This window comes from Mesocricetus auratus, unplaced genomic scaffold (genome assembly GCF_017639785.1).
Source record: "Mesocricetus auratus isolate SY011 unplaced genomic scaffold, BCM_Maur_2.0 Super-Scaffold_100004, whole genome shotgun sequence".
NCBI lineage: Eukaryota > Metazoa > Chordata > Mammalia > Rodentia > Cricetidae > Mesocricetus > Mesocricetus auratus.
The window spans coordinates 83462115-83487786 of record NW_024429189.1 but is presented as its reverse complement, the minus strand read 5'-3'; the positions used below and the strand labels follow the sequence as shown (position 1 = coordinate 83487786).

At 41.1% G+C, this 25672-nt stretch overlaps 1 protein-coding gene across 1 annotated transcript; it reads right to left on the bottom strand.

Annotated features, from left to right (window-relative positions):
- Positions 1–1110: 1110 nt before the first annotated feature.
- Positions 1111–15698, bottom strand: Tmco5a (transmembrane and coiled-coil domains 5A). The gene is made up of 12 exons (XM_013120057.2): positions 15595–15698; positions 15044–15087; positions 14002–14151; positions 13511–13634; positions 11336–11386; positions 10570–10641; positions 7578–7634; positions 7097–7156; positions 6612–6676; positions 5576–5633; positions 3279–3319; positions 1111–1496 (listed from the first exon to the last, which is right to left on the bottom strand). The coding sequence occupies exons 2-12, from the start codon at positions 15076–15078 to the stop codon at positions 1298–1300; spliced, it is 912 nt and encodes a 303-aa protein (XP_012975511.2). The 5' UTR covers positions 15079–15087; positions 15595–15698; the 3' UTR covers positions 1111–1297.
- Positions 15699–25672: the final 9974 nt, after the last annotated feature.

Sequence of the window (25672 nt, the reverse complement as noted above, 5' to 3'; positions counted from 1 at the left end):
TCAAGCATTCCTCTCCCATTTCGGGAAACACAGACTTTCTTCCTGTGGGAAGCACACTGTGTACAATGTGCCTGGGCTGGTCCCCTGAACTATTTCTCACACACAGGCACTGATGGAGGTCAGAGAAGGGAATCCAGTGTCCTGCTCTATAAATCTCCGATTTCCTCCAGTCAGGGTCTTAGCGACTCTTTTTTGTGGATCAGCTGCTTGGCCAGTGAGTTCTCAGGATTTGCCTGTCTCCCTCTTCCTCAGCACTGGGCTTACAGGTACAGCTGAATTTTCTTTTCTTTCTTTTGTTTTATTTTCAAGAGGGCCAGAGATTGGAACTCAGGTCCTCATTCTTCACAACAAAATGTTCTTACCCATTGAGCTGATTCTCAGGTCCTATCTCCCTTTTTACCTCTTCTGTTCCCTCGTAAGGAATTGGACAGATGCCTCAGGCTTAACCAATCAGAAGTCTGTTCTGTTGGCCACATTATTGTAGGACAGGAGGTGGGCAATTTACCTTAGGTGGGTCAGTCTGTGTTCTCTGGGCTTTGCAATGAGAACTATTGGCCAAGGTTGTTTCGTTCTGCTGATGTTGCTAATTAGGTACTACAGAATTTAGGGTGCTGACAGTCACCCTGAACTCAAAGGGGAATGACCAAAAGAAAAAGGAAATGAAACCCTGATGACATTTATAGGCTTCTTCCAGACTTGCCTATTATAATCTTTTATATTCATAGATTTTTAGTTGTGTGATTGCTGTTTTATTTAGTATTGTTATTATTCTGGAGAGAGAACCTTCCTATATTGCCTCTGCTGGTCTTGAACTCATGGTCTTCCTGCCTTGGTCTTCTGAGTATCTGATATGACAGGTGTGTGACACTACAGCCAAGCCTGCTGATGGATACACACACTAGGTTGGTGACACTACTTTAGATTCTGATATAAGTTCAAATGTAAGTAGTGGGGGAGGTCTTCTACATTTTCGGGGTACAAGTCATTAGATGTTGGAGATTCACAGGTCTCACTGGTCAGTGCTACCTTTACAAGTATCTATAGAATTCTGAAACTAGCCAGGCTTGTTCACTACAGTGCACCGTTCATTTTGTCCACTCATTCACAGACTCATTGACACAGTTCTTTACTGGGCAAGGTTAATCTTGGAAAAGTGACATGGAGACAAATGGTCACCAAGTAGGCCAACTTCAAGGGAAACACTGAGGAATAACTCTACCCTCTACAGATTTTGCCATCTCCCATCTACAAGCCTGTGTTCCTCTTGCCTTCTGCTGCTCATAGACACTGCTTGGGATCAATGGGGTAACATGTCTTCTGTCTCAAGAGTGAGAGATGGAAAGAGGAAGCATCGCAGCTTCCACAAGACGTCCCGGCTTAGTATCTTGGGCAGTGCGTTGATGAGGAGGTCGGGGTTTATAAAGCTTAAGTGGAAGATCAGGTACCCCAGCAATTTGATGAAAAATATTGTGGTAAACAAGAGGGAGCGAAAAATCCTGAAAGAGAAACCCCAGAAACTGTTAATCAGGGCTTATAAGAACCTGAAACAGAATAGAAACCGAGACCTGAGCACCGGACATCTTTACATCCCATTGCCATCCCCTAATTACTCCCGCTGCCTAGTTATTTTTCCATGCACTCCATTTGATTTTTGTTGTGCCATTTCTCACCACAAAGCTTCGTTTTGTTCCCTTAGTTTTGATTTTCTTCGCCAATTATTTTCCAAAGCAGTTAGCTGCATCTAAGTATGTATTTCTGTGCGCCAACATCTCCTCTAACACAGTTTTATCGATGCTTAAGATTCTGCCAGTCAACAGTTATAAAAACAGTAACTTATTTGGCCTCAATTCACATTCCCATGATGAAGTTGAACGTTGGTCCATAGGCTAGCTGGAGTCATGTGTTTCCTTCCTCTTGCCCATTTACCTACCTAGTAGGTGGTTTGTGCTTGTTGACTTATGTCTTTATGTATTGTGGATATAGATCCCTTTCCATCATGTGTAATGTTCTATACGCTTCCATCTTTATAACATTCCCTGGTTCTCAGGTATCAGAGAACAATGAATCTTAATGTTGATAGGATCTTGTTTGTTGATGGTTTCTTTGATTAGAGCCAATGCTTCAGTCAAGTGTGATGACGTATGCCTGTAAACCCAGCACTTGGCAAGTGAGGCAGGAGGGTCAGCATAGCAAACTCCTGTCTCAAAAGGATGAACAACAAAACAAAAGTAACTCTAGAAAGATACTCCCATTTTTCTATTCAAAGTCCATGCAGATTTACTAAATACCTGTAAGCTCATTATTAATTTGCCCTCCATGCAGACATTGTAGTGTGGACAGGACTTAATGGGTTACTTCTAAGGAATTAAACATGGCAGCAACCAGAGCGAGTCCTGTTGGACTCTGGTGTTATGGGTAAGAGGAGCAGCCTTGGGGTGCTGGGAGGCACTCTGTCCATTGTTTCAGGAATGTCCTAGCTAAGGATATGGGGACATGTATGTGGTATGAAAGGGTGTTCTCCTTAACTCAATTTCCCAGATAATGAGAGTTGACTTTAAGCACCAATAATTCTAACTGTCCTGATGGAGCTCTTTCTAAACCATATTTTATGCCACTTTGAATATATGTTTCTTTATGCCTTCTTAAGCAGGTCATATGGAATGTAAGTGACCTTTTCTTGCATGTGGAGGGGCTTACTGAATACTGATTGTTCCTTGCTGTTGCAGTGTTTCCCTCAGGACTAATATGTAGGCAGGTGTTCAGTCCTGTTTCACTGTTCATGTAAAAAGTTTCAAAAATGTATTATGGGTTGGATACTACTAAGGATTTCTTTCCACAAGTGTTTTCTGTTTCTTAAGTCTGCTGTTAGATGGTGATACACTTTCTTCTAGGGGTTCTGTCCCCCCACTTCCTGTCTGTCATTGCTACTGGGAAACTGTATGCAGCACGCTACTTCAAACCATAAAAGGGAGTAAATGTGAGAGTTGGCACATCTTTCTTGAGAATGAAGATTTCTGTTCCTCATTGTTACTAAGTTGCTAATGTCTGACACTGAAAAGTAGAGTTTATCAGTTGCCTTTGGATCAGAAGTCCTGTCACTAGAACTGAGTTACACAGCCAGTGACACTCGTCTGCTGGTGTGTGTGTGTGTGTGTGTGTGTGTGTGTGCATGTGTGCATGTGTGCATCAGGTTCTCCTTGTTTAGATTTTGCTCTCTGCCAGGATGGCTCCTGGCTCCTTAGCTTTGCAGGAAGTTTGCTGGAAGAAGCCTTGCTTACCTTATACTGAACCTTGATGCCTTCTTGGTGATGGTTTCACCCTGGAAGTAAACACTAGGAGTAAATAAGCAATTTATGGAAGCTGTCAGATAACATTAACAATCCATCAGTTGAATATTATATTTATGTAAATCTTACAAATTCTTGATATATGTACAAACACATGCAACTTTCAAATATGAATGTTGTTTAGTAAAGATTTATTTAGTTTTCTTTTAAACTTACGTGTGTCAGTGTGGATGTGTGTATGTAGGTTTGGCAGCTCATGGAGGCCAGAAGAGGGTGCCAGAGCCCCTAGATCTGGAGTACCAGGTAGTTGGAAGCTGAATGACTTGGGAGCTGAAAACTGAACTTGGGTCTTTGGCAAGAGTAGAAAGCATTCTTAACAGCTGAGCTGTCTTTTCAGCCTTTGTTTTTACACATGCACACACACACACACACACACACACACGTGCGCGCGCGCACACCTGATATACACTAAGGTAGAGAACGAATATTACTAATGAGGTAATAATATAACTGGTAAGTGACATACAAGCTGAGTCCTCACAGTCCACATTCCTAGCTCTTTACATTGCTCATTTACCTCCTACTAAGCCAAGGGGATTTTATATCCCATGGAAATCATACAGACACATCCTAAGAGAGAAGCTACAAAAGAACTAGAGGAATCTCATAACGAGGCTTTCTGAATTTCTTTCTTTTTTGTTTTCTTTTTCTTTTATTGTTGTTTTTTTCCAGACAGGGTTTCTCTGCCCTAGCTATCCCAGAACTCTCTCTGTAGACCAGGCTGGCCTTTAACTCATAGAGACCTACTTGTCTCTGCCTCCTAAATTTTGGGATTAAAAGTGGGCACCACCACTTGCCCATCCGGATTTCTTTGACGTCTCTCTTCCAAAATATTTTCTCAGCTATTTTATCACTTTACAAAGTAGTCCCTTGAAACCAAGAGTAAGGGCAGTTCTGTCCAAAATTTGAAGCCAATAGAACTGGAATCAGAAGCTGTAAATGGGTTCTGTAGCCCGAGGGAAGCTGGAGTGCCCTCGTAGGTGCTCAGTCGCTCAGGCAGCCTTCTATGAACCAAGGCACTTGAACATCACTGACCAGTGGACCCTCATAGGATTCTAATGGGCTTCGGGAAGACAGATCTATATTTCTCTGATCATTGCTAAGGACTCCGTCCATGGGTTTCTGAGAATGAATGGTGGAGCAGGCTAAGCTTGGTTTTAGAATGCTGGATCTAGCAGATTTCAGGAGTCTTATTTGCTGAGTAGAATGTGTAATAGTGGGGACCAGAATGACTTGTGACATGTGAGCATGGTCCAACAGAAGCAAATATCTGGCAGATCCCAGGATCATAGCTAACATGTGGCAGTTTCTCTTATGAAAACAGATGGCCTCTTGTTTCTGGGATTTAAAAAACAAAATAAATGGCACTGAGATGGTTCAGAGGTTAACAGCACTGACTGGCTCTTCCAGAGGTCTGGAGTACAATTCTCAGCAACCACATGGTGGCTCACAGCCATCTATATGCTGTGATACAGTCTTCTGGCATGCAGGTGTACACGCAGATAGAGCACCATATACATAAAATGAATAAATCTTAAAACAAACAAAAACCGACTTATTCTCACTACATGAAAACTCTGGTGGTCTTAAGGCCAGTGTAACTCTCCTTCCAAAAAAATTCTGTGACTTCAGACCTTTGCCTGTGTGCTGGTGAGTTCATAAAGGGAACTATGAAGTGTGACATAAAGAAGTATGACTTTCTTCCCCTCCCCTCACCCTGAGACAGGGTTTCTCTGTGTAGCTTTGTCCTGGAACTTGCTTTGTAGACCAGGCTGGCCCCAAACTCACAGAGATCTACCCGGCTCTGCCTGAGAGTTCTGGGATTAAAGGCATGTGCCACCAACGCGCAGCAACTTTCTGTGTTTTATCTTACAGAACAACTACAGCTACATGGTGTCAGATATCCAGGGACTTGTGTTGTGAAAGACTCAAGACTGTGTTGGGAGGAACAGAAATGCATTTTATGATTACAGGAAAGGTCATTGTTGTGTCTGTCTCCTCTTATACAGTATTCCCTCCATTGATGCTCCTTCCAGCTTTTGATTGGAATGTTAAGGTCTTAGGTTTGATTTTGAGAATCTGTCTTTTGTATCGGTGAAAGTGGGATAGACAATTGCCCTTTTGCATCTTGGTTGGGGGTGGGTTGAGCTGGAAATGTTTGCAAAGTGCAATGAGAAAACTGGGCATCCACTTGGTGACTCAGTTCCTGGAAGGAGTGGAATTCTTACCTTGCTTTTTAGGCTGTTATTCTTTGCTCGCTCAGAATCCATGCTTAAGACTTTTGATCTAGGAGGAAAAGAAACAACAAAAGAGATTGGACAAAGTATTCAAATATTTATAACATATAGGACAGTTATTTTAAAAGATGCCTTATCCAATAGTGTAGCCAATATCTATAGTTGTTTAAATAAATTTAAACAGAAACCCAGCTCCTTGGCCACATTTCCCATCTTCCAAGGTCTCAGAAGACAATCACTGGTGGGTAGTTGCCTCCTATTGGAAAGTTCTGCTAGACAACTCTCTTCCAGAACCCCAGCCTAACAGCGAAGTCCTAATATAATGCCCAACAAGAATCTAGAAAGACCAGAGTGTGGCCCTTAGGATCAAGACCCTCCATGTCCTAGAACCTGGCTTATATGCTGCCATTTGTAAATTGATGATTTGGGAGATTATGCAATTTTGGCTTCTTGTTGATTGAAAGACCATCCAGAAATTAATAAACAGAAATGTGTATTCATTATGACTAGCTCACAAAGAGGGTGAAGTGATGGAGGTGAGGCTCATAGTTTTGGTTCTCTATGATTTATCTCTGAGGAGAACAAGAGTCTGTCTTGTCATTTCTGGTTTTTAATGTCCATAACTAAATAGAGTTTACAGTTCTCAATTTCAGAACACATACTGTCAGTATCTCTGGGGGTGTATTGCATGCCTATATAATGATTGCTGTTTTACATACTTAGAAGTGAGATGATGATGATTTTAAGTTCATCCTGTGGACAGCAAGGAATACCCCACTTACCAAGGTTTTCAGACACCAAAACTTTTTAAAATGCATGCATATGCTCTTAATATTAACCCATATTTTAATGTAGCAGTGTGATAAAGTTATGAAGATGTGTTTCTGTAGTCTTTTAAGACTACGATTCTAGCAAGATCACAAAGGAGGGACTCATTCCATTATGAAGGGGACCTGGGCAGATCTGACTGTGATTCTTCTGGGAAGGGGCTACCACCAAACCAGTATGTCTCTTTGTCAATGCTCACACTTCTCTTTCAAGGAATCCAGTCTCCAGTTCTTCTTCTATTCTCTTCAATGCTTCCTGGTACTTCTTTAAAGATAATTGAAGGGAACCACAGTTATTATTTAGGCACTCTATGATTTTTCTAAACATGAAAGCACTTTTCACTAGATTATATAATGAATGCTTGTTATTTACATGGCAACATCCCCTCAACCCATAACCTTCTCTCTCTTTACTCTTCAGGAGTGGGTAGGTTCCCAACAGTAACTGGGGTTACACATGTAGGTACACTTGTTATTAATTTAAGAACATAGACACTGATATAACATATGAGCAGTTACCAAGAATCAAGGGATAATAGGGTGATGTGTGCCAGGGACTGATGTCCATACAGTCTCTTCCTAGTACCATACTGAGATAATTTTTTCAGGTAGTATTCCTTGGGCAGCCTGGGTACATTTCATCCTGTCCCTGAACAATTGCTGTCCCTTGCCTGAGAAGCTGTACCTTTATGCAGAGAGCTTGATCTTCGCAGAGCTGAGACACAAATGCATAGTCTTCCATTATCTGAAAACCAAAGTTGAGTCTTAAAGTTTTCTCAGTTTATTGCCAGAAGAGTGGAAGTACATATATCCACCTGTATATAGACCCAAAATGTAAACTTTTGTTGGATGTGTAAATTCATTTTTGAGGACAAATAGATCATATTTTATAGTCCAAATGGGAATTATTTCAGGAAATTTGGAAAAGGAGCAGATACCAGTACGTTAGACAAAAATGTTAGGATGTGCTCTGTAAAAATGTCCAGCTGAAGAAAATCTAGAGGATCAGGTTTATCTCCCTCCCCCCCCCCTTTTTAACCACTAAGTAGACCCATGATGGTTCTGAGTCGGAAGCTAATGATACATCAGTCTTTTGAGGGACACATTAGGTTGATGGAGGGTCATGTTTCCCCTTCTTGGGGAGAACTTTGAAGCCCCGCTCTTACCTTGCCAAGCTCCTTTTCTTGATTGTCACAGGAAGTCTCCAGCTGTTGTAACTTAACCTGTTGAAAGGAAAGGACCAACCTTAGCATATGAAAATGTATGAGTCAGGCACATCGTCTCAGTGATGACCTGCTAGCTCTTGATGCGTCAGGCTACAATGGATGGCAGCTTTACAGCATCCAGTGCTTTGCAGCTGAGCAGACCTCTCTACATTGAGCCGTTGTCTTCTACCTTTGCCTTTGAATTAAATAGTTTAAAAGCTACTTTTCTAAAAAAATTATGAGTCCTAAAGAGGTTGGCTTTCCCTTTTCCTCCCCCACCACCTTTTTTTGAGATAGCATTTCTTAGTTTAGACCTCGCTGTTGTGAAACTCACTCTGCTGTGAGTTTGATCCAGGAATTTTGCTCAATATTTTATCCCTCACTGTGTTCTTTCTTACCTGTTTTATCTCCTTAACTATTTGAAAAAAACACTATTTTATATTGGCCACTATAGCAAACTAACACATACAAACTCTCTCCTTGTGGAGAGCAAGGATTGGTGAACCCTTTGCCTCCATGAGGAGCTTTCATTATAGTTGGAGATAAAACAAAAAATTCGCCACAATGATGGTCCGTGCAGAAAAGGCAATGAAGACAGTGTGAGCAGTGATGTGTCAGAGGTGCGACGGGGTGATATGAGAGGTGGCAGGAAAGGCCTCTGTAGTGAGACGATGCTTGAGCTGAGGACTAAATAATAAATATTAGCCCAATAGATGACATACATTTTGCAGGGAAGTTATTGCTAAGACTGAGGTCAAGAAGTAGTGGACATTTGGTAATCATGAAAAGATAGATGAGTATGGTAGTTTTGACAGGTAGGAGAGGCAGATAGGGCCTACATTATGGGCCCTTATAGCTTCTAGAAGGAGTGGCCTAGGTTATAGGACCTTGTAGCTTCTAAAAGGAGTTAGAGATCCCCATGGATCAGAGGTTCTCAACTCGTGGGTTGTGACTCCTTTGGGGGTGTCAAATGACTCACAGATTCGCCTAAACCCATTATGCATATCAGATATTTATATTATGATTCATAATAGTAATAAAATTACAGTTAATGCAACAAAATACTCTATGGTTGGGGTCACCACAACATGAAGAACCGCATTCAGGAGTCAAAGCATTAGGGAGTTGAGAACCATTTTCATGGATTCTAGAAGGAGTTGTCTAGGTTGTATTATAGGACCCTGGAACTAATAGATCTTAGGTCTTTATTCTAATTGCAGTGTGAATCCAGGGAAGGACTTGATGTGTAAAGACAAAGTCTTATTTGTTATTTGAAATAACAATTTACTCCTGGTATAGAAAATGGATGGTTTAGGAGTAAAATAAGCAAGAACGGTTTCTGATGTCATCTCAGTTGCCTGTGTTATGGTGACTTTCAGAAGCAGGGAGTATCGGGATAATGGATGGAGAGGAGGGGTTGCATTTGGGATGTATGTTGGAGGCAGAGCAGAATCACCACCCTTCTCTACTCAGCTCTATTTTTCTTCTTCCATCTAAATGCTACAACTTGACATCTGTGCTCTGCACATTTTCTTCTCCCTTCTATTAATTACATCAAGGCTAGTCATCCAGATGCTCCAAGAGCTGTTCTTTCAGGCCAATGGTGTGAGTCATAAGATTTGGGAGCAGATATTTCCTTTGGTGGCTGGCCTGATTGCTAACATGCCAGAGGAAAAGAAGCAAAAGAGATGCTGTGCATCACACAATAACCACACCAGCATGCCACAGAACAGATGGTTCACAGGGCTAATGACATTCTATAGTAAAAGATGGCAATGATTCTCACAAAGACTGGGCCGCTGACAGCCACCATAGCCAGACCCAATGTGTCTCCTATTGGTTATGACTGTATTACCTACAACAAAACCTGTTCTGCAAAAGGAAGCATCTTTGGAGAATACTGGTCTCCTGACTGCTTATATGGCAAGAGTAGTCAGGGTCCTTATAACCCTTTCTGGTCTTATCTCCAAGTTCTTCCTGATGCAGCCTCAGACCCACTATTTTCTTCCAAAATGTTTCCTACAGGAGCACAGTCAAGCAGGGTTTCTAGCTGGATTGGACTGCCTGTGTGTGTGGGGTCCCCAGTGGCCACCAGCACTAAACTGGCTAGCAGAAGATGAGACAGGAATTCTATATCCCTCCATCCTCTATCTTTAGCATCTTACTTCTTCAGAGGATTCAAATAGGGTGGGTTTTTGAATGTGTAAGGAAGTTAGGTTAGGACAAAGATGTGATTATGGAGGAAAATGTCAAGGCAGAATTTTATCTGCTTTCTTAATACAAAAAAACTCTCTAATTATTGCACTTTTGATCAGAAAGGTTGTGATTAGCTTTGGGTCCTTAGAACTGGAACATAATTGAGAAATGCTTCACATTCATAATATGTTTAGAAAATAGAAACTTTTAGTTTAGGGACTAAGTGAACAAATCCTTTTTGGATTGCAATCAATCAATAAACTTCATTTGACATTCAGATGACAGTAGACATTCAGATCCTAGGTGTGCCTCTATTTGTAACCACATCCAGACTTCTAAGTAACCACTTCAAAATTATTAGGTAACTGTGAATATTCAGATAACATAAAGGGGAAAGAATATTCCATATACACAATTTCATTTGTTCTTCAAGCTTAGACTGAGAGAGAGATGGAATAGCCTACCTGTACACATCAGATTAAATGCTAAAGCCAGGGTTTAAATGAGGGACTTCACTCCCTCAATAATCACATTCACTCTGTTCTTCCAAATAGAAGAGAGAATAAAATCTGTTGCAGAAAGAAGTTCTCGAGCAAGGGTAGAGGAGAGACAAAGACCTCAGTGGCTCTGGCTATGTCAAGTCTGATACAGGCCAAAGACAAAGAATTGGTAGCAACTTTGATGATTGTGTCTGACTTGACATCTTTTTTTCTGGCCAAGCAGTTCAAACACCCACTCTCGATTGCTTAGCACGTACCTTTGACTCTTCTGGGGTTATTTCTGGATCACCTTGTTCACACCTGACTATCTTTTGTGATTTCCTTGTAAGCTACAGTTTCAAATAAAAAACACATTTCAAATACAAACATAAATACAACAATGATGATGATGACTACTACTACTAACAATAATGAGAGAAAAAATATCCTCTGGTGTCTATGGGTTAAGAGTCGTGGCTATATGAAAGCTTCTAGGAGATGGCCTTTGGAGGATACTTGGTGTCCTGTGGAACCATCTATGTTCTACCTGTGTCTTCTTACTTGTCTTGTGACCCGGTCAGGGCAAATGAGTACTTCTTTCAAGCCCCAACTCAAGATGGGCTACACAGGGCCAGAGTGGGTATCAGTGTTAAGTTCTCTATAGTGTGAAAGGGGGTGGAAGAGGAGATCCTTGGGGATCAAGGGTAGTTTGTGTGCGATGTAGTCTCTGTTGAAGGTAAAATTAGCGTCTCATTAAGGTTCTGGTTATGCACTTCAACAGTGTCTATTGGAATCTATTTTCTTGTGATAGAATGGAGAACTAGTGAGACCATTGAACACCTCATCCACTACTCCTTCCACTCCTCCTTTACAGAGAATAGTCATGGATTTTTGGCAGGGCCCTTAACCTCAGGAAAGTTAGTCAGAGAGTGGGATCCATGCCAAACTAAGGCCTTTTTGACGCCCACATCTAATTCCCTAGTCTTGCCTGTTTTGGAATAACAACGCTGTGGAGATACTGAGGAGCACAGAGCCCCATCCTACCTTTTTCTGAAGTTCTGAGATGCTATGAACCAGAGCCTCATTCTTCCTCTCCTGGAGAGAGAAAGGACCAGAGTGCAATCAAACTAACATCATCTACTCTTACTCAGTTGGTATTACCATTTCACCAGGCTGAGTTTTCTTATAGCAGTTTGAATTTATTTGTATAATGTGAGTACATCTTGAAATCAAATTACAGGTAAAAGAATCAGCAGCATGTGAAGGGTATAGATATTTATGTTCCCAGTGCTAAATATTACCCAAGAAACCCTACTCCCCCCAATTCCCTCCCATGTGTGGACATAGTCTTTGTATGCAAAAAAATTAGCTTAAAAGCCTCTTCCCTGAGTACTAGGTTCATGGTGGCAGAAGGCTCCGTGGAAGCTTCCAAAGGAGGGAAGCAACCAATAGCCCTATCTATCTGGGCCTCCTGTGAATCACAATACCAATCAGCATGGCATGGTAAACTAAGGGTACAGTAGTGGTATTCACACCTTGGTAATAACCAATATCTCTCCAATTGGACTTAAGACCTGCTCAACAAGAGGGAAGTCATGCCAGCTACAGAAAACTACCCAAGGCCAGTGAAAGCATGGATCTTGGAGAAGAACCTACCACCACTTCAAGAAACCAGCATGCCATGGAGGGCCTCACCCTCCCTGGAGAAATGAGGGGATAACGGGGGGGGGGGGGAGGGCACGGGAGGAAGGGAGGGAATGGGAGAGGGACCTGGAACTGACTTGTGAAGCAACCTTGATTCTTATCTAAATTTAAACTGGAAAATAAAATTAAAAAAAGATAACATATACAGAAAAAAAAGAAACCAGCATGATCATGTTCTAAAAGTTTGTGTTTATACCCTCAGACAAGTGTAGTCCTCACCCTTCGTCAAGGGCAACAGACAGAGGACATTACAAAAAACAAACAAAAAACCAAAACAACTGACCAAAATGCAGAGTTTTGAACCTAGCCCCATCTGATATATTTTCAATACAACTCCTGCACCTAGGGCTCAGGGATCTTGCCAAAGAGGAGGAGGAAAAATTGTAATAGCCTGAGGAACAGGCAATTTTCTGTGAGGTTGTGTCTTTAGAAATGTCAGAAGCTAGCTACACCCATAAAGTCTCATCAACATGCATACCTAAACATGACTTGAAGAAGGGTGAGAGCAACAGCCACACTAATGTCAATTAGGGCCTCTATCCTATGCAATAGTATAGTTAACTAAGAAATACTGGAGAGAACACACTAATGTACCATCCAATACCAAACGGTCAGTCCTGAAAAACATGCATACATGCAACAAGACACAGACTAAGCAGGCTATTTTTATGTATTTAGTACACATATGTATGTAACAACAGTTCATGAAAAAAGGGGCAGGGAATTTGGAAGAGAACACAGTGGAGTACACAGGAGGGCTTGAAGGGAGGAAAGGGAAGAGGGAAATGATATATTTATAATCTCAAAAACATTTAAAAAAGAAAGAAAATATGCTAATTATATGTTTATATTGACTTTATAATGAAATGGTATTTCAGCTGTGTGGGATTAAAGATCTTGTCAAATAAAGATTTTAAAAGAGTAGCTTAGATGTGATGCACAAACAAATATGTAAACAAAACACCCATTTATACAAAATAAAAGATTCAAAACAACAAAACAAAACAAAACAAAAAACCCATTCAGGTATGTGAACAGTGCATGAGTATTTAAACAAATAATAATTTGTATTAATCTAATTTTTCTTGATATAATGTTCCATGCTTAAATACTGATTTTTGAGTTAAGTGTAGTTGTCAATCTTGTAAAAATCTGTATCTTCATCATTGTATATGTGCTGTTATTCTGTCAGTTGCTGGGTGATTGTGTTAAATACTCAAATTATGATATTTTGATGTCTTTTGTAAAATGTTTACTCCTTCATTAGACTCTGCTAATATTTCTTTCACATGTTTTGATGTTTAATAATTATGTACATACACAGTAATAGTTATTATGATTTTCAGATGTGTTGATCATTTCATCATCAGAATCCCTCTGTTCTCTTAAGTTCACTATTTGTAATACATTTCTGTCCATGTTAAAAAAAAAGAGTAGCTTAGTCGAAGGCTGCTGTGCTTAAGGGTGAGGGCAGGAGGAAGCCCGTGGACTCACTTTCCCCAGGATCATGCTTACAAGTCTGGCTGTTTCTTCCTCCAGCTCCTGCAGAGCTCTTTCTCGTTCCATCACAGTGTGGTTTTCCTTCTCCCAATCCTCATCTTCCGCAGGGTCTCCAGTCTGGGTGATCTCACTTTCCAGCCTGGATAATGCAAGTGTAATCCATAAGGACCCATTATGGACAGCTTCAGAAGTTATAAAAACTCAGGGGTTGATGACTGCATATGCATCTCAAGTTGGAAACCTTTCTTTTCCAGGCCCACAAAATCAGGTAATTTCCAATCCATATAAAGAAAGAATGGCCTTATCCCAGGCCAAACAGTCCAGTATTCTTTAACGCAAGGAAAGTTCTGCCTAGTTTTTAAAGTAAATATATTTTTAAGCTGGCTGTGTTTGAATGTCTTAGCCAGGGAGAAATGACGGTGAAAGATTTGCTACACATTTTTCCTCCTGCCACCCCTCCTCCTCCTTTCAGGTTGACAACTTCCATTGTGAAACCTTAGACTCACCTTTGGACTTCATTTTCTTTTTCTTGTATTTTGAGAAGAAGCTCCTGGTTGGCTTCATCAATTCTCTGCATATCCCTTTCAAGGTCCATGTTCAAACTGATAATGTTCTTCTTTGATTGGGCCAATCTTAAGATTTCCATTTTTTCTGACCTGTAGGCTCAGCCCCCCCAAATGAACAAGGGCTGGTTATCTCAAGAGCCACACTAGGCCAAGTGGGCTCTCTAGAAGATAGGTAACACATCCTCTGTGCTCTTCCTGGGAACACACTTTCCTGTTTTCATTCTTGGATATCCACACATCTTAGCCACACCCTATAATGTCTCAGTAATTCACAGCCCATCGAGGGACATCTTGAGATGAGTCTCCAGTCTGATTTCAAGAAAAGCTTCACTTCCTCAAATAGCCTTGTATTGGAGAGAACTGTTTCCCATGGCAACCTTTTCTTAAATTGTTCTCAAAACATGCTTATGCAATACACTTTTATTGACTATTTTTATCTAGGCACCTGCTCCATCACTTCTAAGTGATTCTGCCTTTATTCAGAGACAGAAGTTTCTACTACCACGATAGGGCTTCAATTTTCCTTGGCTCCCTTCTCTTTGATTTCTGATTGTAATATTTGAGATTCTCATATGCGGGTCATTTCAGTGAGTACATATTTATATTTCAGGAACATCATTCAAGAGAACAAAGATCTGTTTTAAAAAACTGTGAATGAAATGATAACTTTAAGAAGAGTACCTAAGTCAAGGGAGCCTCAAACTAAACTTTTTCTAGCATTAAAACAATTCATTGGTTTGCCACTGGTGTTATTAACTAGGAATAGGGAATTTGAGTGACACAAAGCATGACATTGGAAAATAAAATCCTATCTTGGGTGGGGAATTGACAGCAGTTGCTACTTCCTGTAGGAGGGGAGTGCCTGGGAGATGGGTGGAGGGGAGAAGAGGGAGAGGTGACTGGAAGATCAGTGAAGGTATGAACAGCGACCTGCCTCACACCTGGTGCTTGGATGCAGCCTTTCATGGTTGCTGTTACTTACTCATAATCTAGCTGATTTTCCTTCTGTTCTTCCATTCTAGACACCTGAAATGTCAGCAGAGATGTGGTTATGAAGAGGGAAATGGGTTCATTAATCTCCCCAATAGAAAGTCAATGAACTGGTTTCTCCCTTCAGAACTCCTGGGTTGGATATGACAAAAATCTCAGCTTTTTCTGCTCCTTGTCTCACTCTGTATCAGGAAGGGAGAGTTCAGAGGTCTGCTGGAACATTCTGTTAGACGTCTCAAAAGCAAAAACACTTAAAGGGTGTTTGCCCTAATAACTCAATTTGGAAACCTAGACAAAACACGAGGAAGAAACAGAGCTGATCAGTTTTTCTTAAGTCTTCTTTCTTTATGACTTGTTGCTTTCTTAAGGTCTCAGGGCACAGATGTAGATGCATCACTGCCTTGGAAAGTCATGACTGTTCCCTAGCCCCCAGCCACTGCAAGTTTGGTGGGAAATGTGTCAGTATTAATCAGGGATCAGAAAACAAAGTAGAAGGAAACTCTGTGGCCCTCTCTGCCCTCTAACTTCTTCTACACACCTTACCTCCTTTCTATTGATGTGCTTTGGCTTCCTGATCCTGCCCTAGTCAATTAGCTTCTGAAGACTCTCATCTCTTCCCATTGGAAGCTTGGAATAGAATTTCACAACCTTCCATGGAGGTATGACTGCACAATTGACATAGGACGGGCAAGGGTGACACAAGATGTCCCAGTGGTGCCAACGGCAACAGGTTCTTGTTATCTTTATGAAGTCAGAGCCTCTGTAAATGTGTGGGCTTTTTATGTCTAAGTCTGCCCTAAGCAGAGAACAAGCTTCAGGGCATCTGGTTTCTAGGCAGCATAAAGGGATGCCTTTCCTAATCATGTCTCTCTGGTAAATAGGGCTTTCTTCCTGCCCAAGTGCAATGACGATGGGAAATTTGGTCTTGTGGTCACAGTGATGTTATCGTGTGCCCAATTAATGACCAGTTCGTCTTATGGGTATTGAAAAGTAAAAGCACCAGTGTTTTCAAGAGGAAACAGGACAATGCAAAGCTCTTGCTCTTTCAAAAGAGTTTGCATTTTGTTACATTCTGACGTGTGTGTGTGAGTGTGTGTGTGTGTGTGTAGGGAGGGGGAATACATTGATTTATATCATATGAAAAATGAAATATGAGTAGGTGAAGCAAGGGGGAAAGCAGCGAGTATGTGGCAAAGAGGATTTTATAGTTTTAAATCGGATGGTGCAGAGTCATGTTGGAAAGCAGTGTGTCGGTGTGTAAGAGGCTTGATGAACATGAGGAGAATTTAGGGTGTGCTGGGATAAATACAGAGTTCAGCATATCCAGCAATACCAGCAAGGGGCACCAAGAACCAATTTTGCCTGCAGAGGCTCATGGGTCCATTCAAGCTTGCTAAGGACTGAGTTTTAGAGAGAGAGAACCCCACCCCCAAGACAGAAATTACAAGAGATTTTAACTCTGACCATGCCCATGATTGTCTTGAATTAGCTCCACAATATCTCTTCTCCCGTCTAAGGGAAAACCATTCACAAAAAACAAAGACTATGCATTCTCTATACTGGAAGGTGTGTATGTGTCTGCCAGTTCTTCACAGCTGGTGGCTTCCGGGTGTGAGTCACAGAAACCTGACAAGTTTCAGGTCTCAGACAAGACCACACTGAGGTGATTTGTGAGCCAGGCTGACTTCTTAACATACTGAAGTTTCTAGCAAACTATTTGTAAAATTAATGGCCTCTGATGACCCCCATTGCCATCTCCTGAAAGAAGGCATCTCATTGCTTTATGAAGCTGTATATGCAAGAGTAATTAAGTAACAATTCAGGCCAATGGCCTCTCCCAGGAATTGATGGTAGGCAGAGTTCATTAACTCCGGCTGGCTATACCTTCACCAGGAAATGCCCTGGACCAAGGTTATTGCAGCTGTTAATGGATTGGATAGGGACTTTAACTGGGATAAAAAAAAAAGCCATATCTCCAGTCAGGGCATCCTTTCTCCTTGAGGGGCTACCTCAGCGAGCTGGAGGAGTGGCAGGACCTGCGCTTGGGTCCCTGCACGGATGAGGACACCAGATTGCTACCAGTGAAAATCATTAAATCATGGTGGAAACAGGGCCTTGGGGGCAAGTTAAGGTTTTTGATACAAGCCTCTTCCTGCAGACCACAGATGGTTTGATTAACACCCAGTGTAGCTTTTGGAGCAGCTGTTCTCCGTGGAAAAGTTTCTATGCCTTCCCTCTCCAGTGGGAAGAATTGCTGAGATTCATTTCTAGGCTTACTCCCTGCTGTCAGAAATGCCTCTGCCTTTGTGAGTGACTCTGTTGAGAAACTCTTGCCCTGATTGCAGGCAGAGAGCCCCTGCTGGATTTGCTGAACCTGTGCCCATTTGCTGTGGGTACTGGCTAGGTTGGTGCCCCAGAGCCCTCGGTGGAAGCTGCGGGGCTCCCCCAGCTGTTCGGTGAGGCCATGGGAAATGGAAAGCTATCATGTCTGCTCACCTTATTTGTCCTTTCTTTGAAGGTTGCTAAATGTGTGCCTGATGTTTTTATGAGTAAGTTCGGTTTTGAGGCTTGTTACTCGGGAGGGTCTAGGACATCATTTTAAAATTGTTCCTCAAATTCACTCTAACCTCTATGTATATTTGTATCTGTAGTTACTATTGTCATATGTATTTCAGGTTCACTTATAAAATCTCTCTGAATTTCCCTTCATAATACATTTCTAGTACTGACAAAAACATGTATTTGAACTACTCTAAAGAAATATTGACACACACACACACACACACACACGAGATAATGTCATTTGACCCAGATTGACTTTTTCCTTTTTAATTATATACAAGTCAAAATCCAGATGTAATCCAGCTTAATATCCAACAAACTGAGTTTTAACTGACAAAAGATATATGTATTTCTTTTTAAATGAAATTTACTGAATCATTGCTATTATAACAACAGTAAATAACTAAAAAAGTTTATCATGGATTTTGCCTCATAGCAATAACTCTGGTTTTCAAAATGTATTATTAATTACTCAAGACTTTCATACAACTTCTTCTAATATTATTACTTTTAGAATTATTTATGTGTATGTGTGTTTTGCCTGCATGTATGTGTACCATGCATGTGCCTGGTGACTGTGGCAGTCAGAAGAGAGAGTCAGATCCCCTGAAACTGGAGTTACAGATGGTTGTGAGCTTCCTGTGGGTTCTGGGAACCAGACCCAGGTCTTCTGAAAGAGCAATAGGTGCTCTTGACCCGTGTCTCTCATACAATTTATTTTGATCAAGTCCTGTGTTTAATCCCTTCTAGATCTATTCCTCTACTCCCCAACTCTGTGTCTCAAGAAAAGAAAAACAAAAACCCAGCAACTTACCAACTCCTTTTTCGCTGCTTATATACTCCTAGATGTAGTGTCATACACGGAGCTGTGATCAATAACCAGGAGGCATATCGCTAAGGAAAACTGGCTCTCCTTTCCTAGGAAGCCATCTGCTGTCCATAGCTCTTGAGGTAGGGGTGGGGACTCTTCTCTGTGTTTTAATGCTGCCTGTCTCGATCTTTTGCAAATCTTGGTACAGGCTACCACAGATGTTATGAATTCATGAGTTCAGATGTCCTGTCATGTTCGGAAGACAGTTTTTATCCTGTCATGACTGACCTTTGGCTTTTATAATCTTTCAGCCCCCTTTTCTGTGATGGTCTCTGAGCCTTGGAGAGGGATGCACACACACACACACACACACACACACACACACACACACGTGTGAGTGTGATATAAATATCCATTTGTGTCTGGGCACTCCAATGGCACTTACTCTCTGTACTTTGGCTATGGTTCTCTCACCAAACCGAGTCCTATTCTGAAGTACTGAAGCTACAATTCAACAGAAACACTTGGGAGGATATGACTGTAAGCAGAGGCAGAGCTTTTTTGTCCTGGTGGCATGGTCCCAATAAACACACAAAAGCTTATATTAATTGCAGAATGCTTGACCTATAGTTCAGGCTTATTACTAACTAGCTCTTACAACTTAAAATTAACCCGTTTCTATTAATCTATATTTTGCCACATGGCTTGTGGTTTTACCTGTTGTTGGGCCCAAGTATAATATTTCACAAATTCTAGGAACTCAGAACTTCTATTGTCTTTTAGATGTTGGCTGATTACCTCTGGATGGCCTGGCCTAGGGGAGTGGCTCCTATTTTATATAACAAAAGGCCTGGGCCTAAGCAAGTCTGCTCCCACCCTGAAGGTTACTGAGATGTGCTGACATGAAGTATCTGAGGGATGGAGGATGTGCTGCTTAGGAGTGTCTCTAGGGTTAGAGGAAATATTTTCCTATTCAGCCAGTTATACATGATAATAGATGTCTTCTGCCATAGTCCCCACTTTGGATGGTTACTTAAGAGGACGCTTGAGTAAACTGTGGTCTCCAATATTGACTGGGAGCCCTCCTGTTATGACCAAATGTCTCTGTCTCATCCTTAATGTTGTTGGGTAGCTAGGCCTTCCCTCATCCACACTCCCCCACTCAGGGTCTGACCCTGGACTGTTTGGCTGGTTCCGATCACAGCCCCAAAGATATCAGTCTGGAATAGATGGCCCCTGAAGCGTGGGCTGACACAGGCTGGATCCCTGCCACCTGTCCTCTAGCATCTTGCTTCTCTGGAGGCTGCTTGTATCTGTCTCTGATTCCACACTTTTTCCTCTCAGGATTTTCAGTTCGGCTTTCCTGCCTAACCTTATTCTGACTTGCTATAGGACAGATCAGGTTTATTATCAGCCAATGAGAGTCATACATATTCACAGCACACAGTATATATGTCCACTCTTTTTTTTTTTTTTTTGGTTTTATGAGACAGGGTTTCTCTGTATTGTTTTGGAGGCTGTCGGTCCAGCCCGGCCTCGTATATGTCCACTCTTAATAGCGCCTAAACATCACCTTCTACTCTCCATGACTGGCACACCCAGGCAGTCAAAGGGTGCTTATCCATGGCAGAACTTGTGAGCATTCTCATCTCATCTCCTCTCTCACATAATCATGTCAAAGGGGGCTATGGCTATAGCTGGGTGGAAAAGCACATGCTGGGCTTGTTGAGGCTCCTGGGTTTAGTCCTGGACACACACACACACACACACCCTCTTCCCTCAAGGAACACATTGGGTTTTCTCCAGTATAACCAAATTATAGCAATATAATTACTTTTCACTATTTTGAATATGTATAATTAAATTATGAAGAAAATGAAAGTAAGAAAGATTGATTTTTTCATTGGAATTAGAGAAGCTTTTAAAGTTTCCGACATATATGATATGCTCAATATTTCAGTTAATTTTTCTGTGACTCTGAACATGTGGAAGAGGAAAGGGGATTTCCATGAACTAGGGAATTTCTACAGTTGTGATGCAGATCTGATGTTATGGATGCCACTGAATGAATCCTTCATACTGGTGATATGTTTTTGTTTTCAATGTGCTAATTTCTTGTGAGATAATCCCATGTCTAGCAGGCACTTTTGCTAAATTTTATTTTATTTATTTCCATGTGTCCCTGCATGGGGTATATTCACATGCCTGTTTAAATGTATGGGGTTGCTCATGTATTCAAGTGTACATACATACACCTGTGTGTGTACATGTAGAGTCTTGACATCCAAAGTCTTTCCTTATTGCTCTCTATGTTATTTGTTGAGGTAGGGTTTCACAGATGATCCCAGAGCTAGTCTAGCTAGCTAGTTTGATCTGAGGATCTCCTTGTCCATAATTTGAGCTCTGGAATAAGAGTTGTGTGTGGCCTCTTCCACTTAGCATTCATGTGGATGGTGGGATCTGGACTTTGGTCCTCACATTTGTGTAACAAATGCTTGGATATTTCCTCAGCCTCTTTGCTTATTTTATTTTTACATTTGTGTCTGTAGCTTTATTTTCCACATTTGCAGTTAGAGAGTAGACATTATTTAATTATGAGGATCTGAAACAGAGTGACTAGAGTCTCTGCACATGAACTCATAAAGTTTACCCAAACCCTGATGTGACTTCATGCTCTTTTCCAAAGTCTTCTAACTCTGTTTTCTCTGTCATTTATGAAAACACTATTGTTTAAATTTTTTATTAGTCCCATTGGCTAGAGAAGCTCTCTAAATATTGAGAGTCTGAGTACCTCTTGTATAATTAATATCATGCTCGGATGTTTATATTCTTAAGTGGTTTGTCATTAGTTGAGGCAGCATATTCCATCATTACTCATTTAGCTAATGAAAAAAATCTGAATACATAAGTATGTTCTGATCCGGGTAATGGGATGACTCAAGATGACTACAGTATTAAGCTTTGTAAGGGAGACAAACATGGGCAAACTCTACCCTACAATGTGGTCAATGGTCTGGTAGAGGAAGGTAGAAAGTGCTTTGGCATGCAGATGAACAGTCTGTGATTTGGGTGATTTAAGTGAGCTTCAGTAGGGCGGTAACTTCCTATTGGCTTGAATCCTAATGTGTGGGCAGAGTTGTAATGTGTTGGTGTTTGCTTGTAGGTATGCCTGTATGTCACATGCATGCTTGGCTCCCTTAGAGGCAGAAGAAGGCATTAGATCCCCTGAAACAGAAGTTATGGATAGTAGGTGCTGAGAATCAAATCCAGGCCTTCTGGAATTTATTATACACTCTTAAAGGAAAACATTTAATTAGGGCTCGCTTACATTTTTAGAGGTTTAGTCCATTATTGTCATGGCAAGAAGCATGAAAGGCGTGTAGACAGGCATGGAGCTGGAGAAGTAGCTGAGAGAGCTACATCTGGATTGGCAGGCAGTAGGAAGAGAAAGAGACACTGGGCCTGACTTGAGCATTTGAAACCCCAAAGGCTCCCCCCATCAACACACTTCCTCCAAGGCCACACCTATTCTAATAAGATTATACCTCTTAATAGTGCCACTCTCTGGTGACTAAGCATTCAAATTTATGAACTTATGGGGACCATTCTTATTCCAACCACCACAAGCCCACAAACTATTAACTTTAAAATGAATTAATAGTAATAGTAATAGTAATAGCAATAGTAATAGTTGGTTCCATGGTTAAAAGTACTGTGGCACACACCTTTTATCCCAGCACCCAGTAGGCAGAGACAGGCAGATCTCTGTGAGTTCTAGGTCAGCCTGGTCTACAGAGTGAGTTCTAGTACAGCTGGGACTATACAGAGAAACCCTGTCTCAGGAAAAAAAGATAAATAATAAAAAAGAGTGCTTAATACTCTCTTGTAGAGGATTGACGTTAGGTTCCCAGCACTCAAGTCAGGTGATTCACCACTGCCTGCAAATCCAGTTTCAGGGGACCTGATACTCTCCTTTGGTTTCCACAAGCATCTGCATTTATGGGCACATATATTACCCCCCACAGACAAAAATACATACACATAATTGAACAATAGTTATATTTAAATCTTTAGCAAATCTACAAGTACTATGTTCAACATAAAGATACAGCTTAGGACAATTTTTTAGTATAAACAATATTTGTCTTAAAGAAAAGCCTCACAATGGTAATTATTCTAGGGGAATAAAAGGGTAAGAAGCACCATGAGGGTCATGTTTGAGTGACTGAAACGTGTGAAATAGTGTTGTAAAAGCACTCTGACCTAGGCAGAGGGGAAAGATCAGCCAGGCCAAAATAGGAGAACTGTGGATTTATTGAAGCGTCAGTTTTCATCTAAAAAGTGCTGGGAAGGTTAGGTATGGTAGGTAAGGATGCAGGAGTGGAGATGGTGGCTAGCTAGGAGAAAATGCTCTCCCTCAAAGATAAACAGATAAATATGATACTAAAGGAAACAAAAGTCCATGAGTATCCAAGTTGGAAAAACTCACCTTGATTGATCAAAATTAAAACATTGATTCGAGAAATCAGGATCTGTAAAGAAAAAGAACAAAACCTCCCCTCCTCTGAGCACCCATGAAATGAGTGAGGTGATCTGATTTATCAAGGGAACAGCTCTCTTTCCTGAGTGTTACTTAAAACTGAAAAACTGGAGATATGTGTCTAGCAAGAATGTTCCGATTTGATTTCATGTATCTCAACCATGAGTTTTGTAAATGACAGTATGGCACACAATGTCAAAGCTTGGACACACCGAAAGTACAATAACCCTTTGGGAATGGCAGTGTGAATCACAAATTTTAGATGCAGCAAATCTGTATCAGATGTAAAGGTTAAGTAATTTTTTTCCTTACATATAAAACTTTAGGTACTCCAGCTGAGAGCAGAACTTTGTGATGAATATTGCTACATGCCTGTATCCAGACAGTTGAAGCTTGAGTCTATCACTGCCAACATTGTTTCTTTTCTTTTGTATCCTCTCTTTGTTGTTGAAGCACATGTGAGAGCTACTGATCTTTCTGTAATAATTTGATAATTCACCACTTCCCTGATGGTCTATTTCCCCCTCTTCCTCCTTGTTGCATTCTTAATGGTTCTCTTGCATTCTATAATTCTATCATCATCTACACATAAAGATTACCATCAAAGTTGCCTTTCCTGTTGATACAGAACTCTGTCTTTTTCTCTTGCATCTTATACTAAAGGAAAGAAAAGAAATCCAAGGTGGATACAGACATGGTTTTAAAATACTGTTCATCCATGAAGTACTGAACATACAATATAGACAGGGAAAAAGAGGGGAGAGGAGAGGAGAAGAGAAGAGAGGAGAGAGCAAGGGAAGATTATAAAGAGGGAGCGTAATCCTGAAAGTAAGTTGTAACTGAAATAGAGAAGGTGGGCATTCTGAAGCAGACTGTCCTCTACAATCTGAAAGAGGGAGATAGCCCTGCTAAGGAAGAACAACATCTGGAAATGTTATCGTAATCTGGGCATCCATACCACTAGCCCTACAGAAGATCAGAGCTTTTGAGAACATTTCAGGGCTAGACATGGTGGTGTACACCTTTAGTCCCTGTTTTTGGGAGGCAGAGGCAGGCAATCTCTGTGAGTTCTGGGTCAGTCTGGTCTACATGGCAAGGTCTAGGCCAGCCAGAGCTACATGGTGAGATTCTATCTCAGAAGGAACAAAAGAGAATGTCTCAACATGTGTGAAATGTGAGAACACACCCATCCCCCAAACAATAGTCAGGTAGCTTTGTCATTTGGCAAGCTTTTACTTATCTATCTAGAGGATGCTCCTGACGAAATATTTGTTTATAAGAGAATTCACAAGAGAAAGAAAAATCAGATACAAACACCTACACAGGCCTCAGGGATTAGGGTACTGGTTCCCAATATCAGTCAAGTAGAACTTTCAAATCTTCTTCTGTTTTGTAGATGTTTGGAATCAGTTGCTTGTAGAGAAGTCAATGTTTCACTTGCAGAGAGATGTCAGCCACTTTCTTCAGGTGTAGTGTCTACATCTACTTTATTGCAGACCTCTTCTTGTCCTAGTAGAAGATTATATCTTTTTGGTGACTTATCAATCTATTTCGAGCTGATCTCCATCATCACAATTTGGTTGTTCTTTCCTCTGAGCAGGTGTCATTTCTGCCATTCTTTTTGGGAGAGATCCCTAGTTACATTCTTAAATGTATTCTTTTTTTACCCAGTCATATCTATTTCTTCCTCAGAAATTACAGGGTTCTGAGTATAGCTAACTCTTCCTTCTGTAATTTGTGTCAATCATCTTACTGGCACACAGCTACTGCTGAAGTTTGAAGGATCATTCAGATCTTGGTCCTCACATAGTAGCCATGACTGTTCCATGGCCAGCAACTCAGGTTCCACTATTTCCAGGGACTCTCTAGTTTCTGGGGCAGGTCTCTCATCAGAAAGTCTCCTCTGAGAGCCTGATTCTTCAGGCTTTATACTCATACCACAGATCTTGCTTACTCTTATGAAGGTGGGAACCATGGGCTATGAAAATAACAGACAGGACAGGCAAGTTGAAAGTCAGCAAATACTTCTTGAAAGAAACCATTAGCGTTTTCACCTCATGAACACTCCACAGCTTCTGTTCTGGACACTCTGGGTTGGAGCATACACAGCTCAAGTTCTGCCATGCTTTTTTCTTCTTCTGGAGATTGTATATTTTAATTCTTTGCTTTGTTTACAAAGGCAGTAATGAATGTCCAGTGGATAGAATGTCTACAAAAGATTCTGTGAGAGTTTTTGTCCTCAGCTTTTCCAGTTTGACTTGATTATTCAGTCATTGTCTTGAACAAGCACCAACTGTCTTAGTTTTTTTATTGCTGTGAATACATACCATAGCAGCTCTTATAAAGAGAACTATTTAGTTGGAGTTGACTTACAGGTTCAGAGGTTTAGTCTGTTATTGTCATGGTGAGAAGCATGGCTGCATGCAGCAATACACGGCACTGGAGAAGTAGCTGAGAGTTTGACATCTGGCTTGGCATGCAGCCGAAAGAGAGAGAGAGTCACAGGGTCCATCCCCTGTGACACACTTCCTCCAACAAGGTCATACCTAATCCAATGAGGACACATCTCCAAAAATGCCACTCCATGTGAGTCTGTGGGAGCCATTTTCATTCAAAACACTATACCAACCCATAGACTACTTGGTCTCCTACTGCCCATTAAACTTTGTTTTCACTGGGCATAGTTTTTTTCTCCAAGTGGGAATTTG